This window comes from Hippocampus bargibanti, linkage group LG17 (genome assembly GCF_051943395.1).
Source record: "Hippocampus bargibanti isolate YZ-2025 linkage group LG17, ASM5194339v1, whole genome shotgun sequence".
Taxonomy (NCBI): Eukaryota; Metazoa; Chordata; class Actinopteri; order Syngnathiformes; family Syngnathidae; genus Hippocampus; species Hippocampus bargibanti.
Window position 1 is genome coordinate 91,477 of NC_142750.1, and position 4,577 is coordinate 96,053.

The window sequence follows — 4,577 nt, forward strand, 5'->3', positions numbered from 1 at the left end:
GGGGGGACCGGAGGGGGGGGGGGACGCCGGCGGCGAAGTCTTCAAAGTTTCGATCCGATCCGGGTCGGCGTGGTCCGAAAGAGCGGAAAGGGCGGCGGGGGGGTTGCGGGTTCCACGCCTCCTGCACGCCTCCTCCTCCTGAGCTGGCGCCGCTCCAGTCCGCTCCCTTTCTCGCGTACCTGCGCCGCACGCGATCCCGTCACGGGCGGCGCTTGACGGATCTCGAGGATGCCACCCCCAACCGCCCCCCCCCCCCCCCCCCCCCACACACACACACACACACAAATAAAGCCTTTCTTATCTCAAGGAGGGGGAAATGGGGAGAGGAAAAGACGACACCTTTTATGACACTCACGATGTGGATCTCCCGAAACGTAACGAACCTCAATCAGGCAACCGAGAGGGCAGGGGGGGGGCGGGGCGGGGCGGGCGGGGGTCTTATCACACCGACAGTCATCAAATCTGTCGATGAACAACCCCCCCCCCCCCAAAAAAAAAATCCAAGGAGAAGTCGAACCAAGCGGCACGAGGACGATGACGTCACGCACACGCTTTTTCTTGACGGGCTGCAAAAGCGAGTGCGCGCGCGGGCGCACGCGTGCGTGCGAGCCAAAGACTCCATAAAGGTGCCATTGTTAAGTTGCGTGCGAAGCTTCGAGGCCCCGCCCATCCTGCAAACCTGCACCTTCCCCTTTCTTTTTGCTGCAGGTAAACATTTGATGTCCGCACGCGATCCTCACACAGGCTCCACCCCCCTAACACCCCCCCCCCCCCCCACACACACACACACCCTCCCCATTCTTTCTTTCTTTCTTTCTTTTTTCTGGCCTCCTTGTCGCCGGTGACTCAGTACCTGTTTCCCGGAAGAGGTTTGCGAGGCTCTGGCGAGAAACGAAGCGATGGAAGACCCAAAAGGTTTCAATCCGGGCGGCGCGGGCCCCGCTGAGGTGGGGGGCCCCGCGGAGGGCCCCGTGGGGGTCTCTGGGCCGCCGGGCTCCAACGAAGGCCTCGTTTGACGGCTAACCGGAAGAAAAGTCCGTGTCCGAAGCGGACGCCAGCCCGATTTCCTCCCTGTAAGACCCCCCCCCCCCCCTCCCACCCCTGCCTCCATTTTGGACTGATCGACCAACATGGGAACCATTTGGCGGCCGCCAAATAATCATAATCATAATCATCCATTTGATTTCTAAGCGCCTTTCAAAAGTCTCAAGGTCACTTTACAGTCAGGGGAGAAGTGTGTTTTGTGGGTGAGCAGCGGCAGCCAGCCATCTAGCTGGCTTCTCGCTAGCTAGCTATTTGCTATCTAGCTCCCTGGCCGGCTATCTAGCTAGCTATGTATTAGCTATCTAGCTAGCTTTCTATCTTTTTGAGTTACTTCCAGGTTGACAAAGGTTCCTTTGGAAGCGCCGCGACCAGGAAAGGCCAAATGGAGGACGCTCACGTCAACACGCCCGCCGGACGTCCTTCCGCATCCCAGAGTTGGGTGGGGGGGGGGGGGGGGGCGTTCGCAGCCCGTTTGCAGCCCTCCGCCCCGCGACCGGGCCTCACGCATCTCGCTGAAGGCCCTCTTTGTACGCGCTCCCTGGGAGATATCACCCCCCCCCCCCCCGCCGGCCCCCATCCATCCCACAAAGGAGGCCCTTAGCAAGCGCTCGAGCCTCAACAAACGGCGCCTTTCAAACGGAGCTCGCTGAGGAAAAGGGGCCGCAACATTTGCTTGGGGGGGGGGCCCTCGCGGTGACCGGCGAGACGCCCCCGGAGACCACTTTGGGCCGAGGGCGGGAAAGCTCGGGACGCCAACCGAGGGGGCCAGGAAGCCTCTTCCCGCCTTTTCTGACACCAACGCTGAGGAGCCAGCCCCCCCCCCCCCCCCCCATCACCAATCACAAGCAGACGAGCCAAAGAGGAAAAAGTTGGCGTCCTTTTAATGGAACTGTTTGTGGTAGCATAAGAGATACCTGCAAAGGGGGGAGGGGTCAGGGGTGAAGGGGGGGGGGGCAATTTAGCAGGTGAAAAGGTCAGTGCAAAGGTGGCGTTTTGGTGCCGCCACGGTGGAGCGGAGAGCCCCCCGGGTGGACGGCGCCGGATTCCGCCTTTGCTCTGTGCAGGTTCCTCACCCTCGGCTGTCCGGCACGTCGTCCGATGACGTCCTTGCGCTGGCGGATGAAGCCGGCGTAGTGGCCGCTCTCCAAGGCGCCCTGGTGGTTGACCACCGCAAACAAGGAATACCTGCGCGGCAAAGCGCGGCCACCGGCGTGGTGGGGGGGGGGGGCTTGGCTTCTGACTCAACTCGCTTGCGAAAAGAGCTCAGACGAAGAGTGAGCATCCGGAAGGACTCGTGACAGACGAAACATGGGGCTCGGGCTTTGCCGGCTGACGGCGTCGAAAAGTCGGCGGGATGATTGGCTCGAGTTCGCCAGCGAGCTCAAGGCCACACCCCCTCCCCTCCAACTCGGAAACGGGACACGCGAGACGCGCTCTCTTCCGGCATCTGACAAGCGCCGTCTGGCGCGCGAAGAGCCTTGAAACATGGCCGCCGAGTCCCCTCGCAGTCGAGCGGCCGCTTGCCGACGTCGTGCTGACAACTTGCCCATTTTCCCATCAGCGTTAGTCGCGCGGCGGCTGCGGGTGAGCCTTCTTTCGCTCCCGTTTAGCCTGTCGGCTAGCCGCTAAGGTTCAACTCCCGCTTCCTTGTGCCCGCGGCCAGCGCGCCCCGCGATTGGTCGGGACGGAATATGACGTCACGACAGCCTGTTTGGAAACGTTCGTTTCGAATCCGCGTCGCTCCGGGCGGGCGCAGTTTGGAGTCAGAGCCGCGTACGGTATTTCCGCTGACACAAAAAATAACGTGACAATTAATTTAATGCATCGGAACCATATAGCGTATTTGAATATTTCATATATATCGATTAGAATATTGTAAAAATATCGTGCAACGATATTGACACAATAAAGGAAGACGTTTGTCAAAGTTGAAACTCGACTCAAGTCTGCCACCTGCCGGCCATCCGCAACAAATACTGAAGCGCTCCGATGGAAACCACTCGTGCTATTTACAAAGACGAAGGACTCTTTCGTTGCCGCGATGCAAAAAAAATCAACACAGTCTGCATTCGCATGTAAAGTCCATGCCTAAATTAATCCAACCGCGCTTGACAAAAAGTACATCGATTACGTACGACTATTATTAAAACGTGCAAAGTAATAATAACAAACCCGTGTAAAAGTAATGCAACTACAGTAGCGCCAAAATAAAGTATCGTTCGTTTTCGTTCCTCTAATATTTGTTTTTGAAGCGCCGTTCGTCCTTCCTTCCGTCCGCGTTTGCTCCGACGTCATCGGGAAGCGCCGTCGCGTCCGACGCAAACAAGGAGCGACGGGAAAGCGGAACGGAGTGAAGCGATGGCGCTCTCGCAGCCGAAGCGAGAGAAGGACGGCGAAGAATGTTCCCTGCTGCCTCTGGTCCACGATATCATCAAAAGGTAGGCTCGGCGCCAAAGTCCGAGAGCGTCTTGCCTCGCAACGATCGGAACGTTGGCGGCGCGACGACGCGTCGGCCGCAGCTAACACCGGGCTAGGCTAACGCGAAGCGACGCGAAGGGACTCAACCGGGCGACCCGTTTGCTTGTGTTTTCGAGCATGGACAAGGAAAGTCCGGACGTGCACCAAGAGCTGGCGAAGCTGAAGGCCAAGATCCAGGAAGCCCGCGAGCGGATCTCCGCCATGCCCGGCATCGAGAGCAGCCCCGCCGAGCAGCGGCGGCAGCTGACGACGCTGCGCGACCAAGTCCGCACCAAGAACCGGCTGCTCCAGAAATACAAAAGTTTGTGCGCGTTCGACGTCCCCAAGGCGTCGTGATCGCGCCACCCGGACCGACGAAGGAGCGAAGGTGCGGACGCTGACGCCGACTCGGACGCGTCGTTTACGCTCGCGAGCGATCGACGGCGGCCCGCGAGGCGCACTCGTTCCGTTCGCCGTCCACCAATCGACTTAAAATGACTACGTTGACGTTTGCTTGACTCGCGGCCGTCGGAGGCTGTCGCCGGTCCCCGACCCGACCCGCCCGGCCCGGCCCGCCCCGCAGCTCTCCCAGAAGCAACGCGCCGGATTGAAGAACCAGCCGCAGAGCTGGAAACCGGGCAACAAGGCGCCACCCTCCCCGGGCTTGGGGCTGCACACGCCCGCGTTACTTCATTGTTGCGTCCAAAGTGGTCCTTTTTTGGGGAGGTGGGCTGACATGTCTTCAAGCAATGTTTTGTAGTGTATTATCAATAAATATAGAGCGAGGCAAGACCACGAAAGTCGACATCATTTTATTGCATGCAAAAATGAATCCATGCACTTTTGTTAGAAATAAAATGTATTATTATTATTATTATTATTGTCGGTTTGTTCGTCTGACGGTAAAGTTTCATGGGGGGTCGACGTCAAGTCCCAAAAAGCGATGGAATGAGCAAATGATCAAGTGGCAAAGGGGTGTCACCCGTAACACGCGGTGGCGCCACAGAGCTGAATTTGGAGCAAGGAAGGGAAACGCCGCAGTGCCCCCTGTCGGACGCTCGATGAATTGATCCCGG

At 58.8% G+C, this 4,577-nt stretch overlaps 1 protein-coding gene across 1 annotated transcript; it reads left to right on the forward strand.

Annotated features, from left to right (window-relative positions):
- Window positions 1-2,040: 2,040 nt before the first annotated feature.
- Window positions 2,041-4,375, forward strand: med9 (mediator complex subunit 9). The gene is made up of 2 exons (XM_089018765.1): window positions 2,041-3,482; window positions 3,639-4,375. The coding sequence occupies exons 1-2, from the start codon at window positions 3,403-3,405 to the stop codon at window positions 3,856-3,858; spliced, it is 300 nt and encodes a 99-aa protein (XP_088874891.1). The 5' UTR covers window positions 2,041-3,402; the 3' UTR covers window positions 3,859-4,375.
- The last annotated feature ends 202 nt before the right edge of the window (window positions 4,376-4,577 follow it).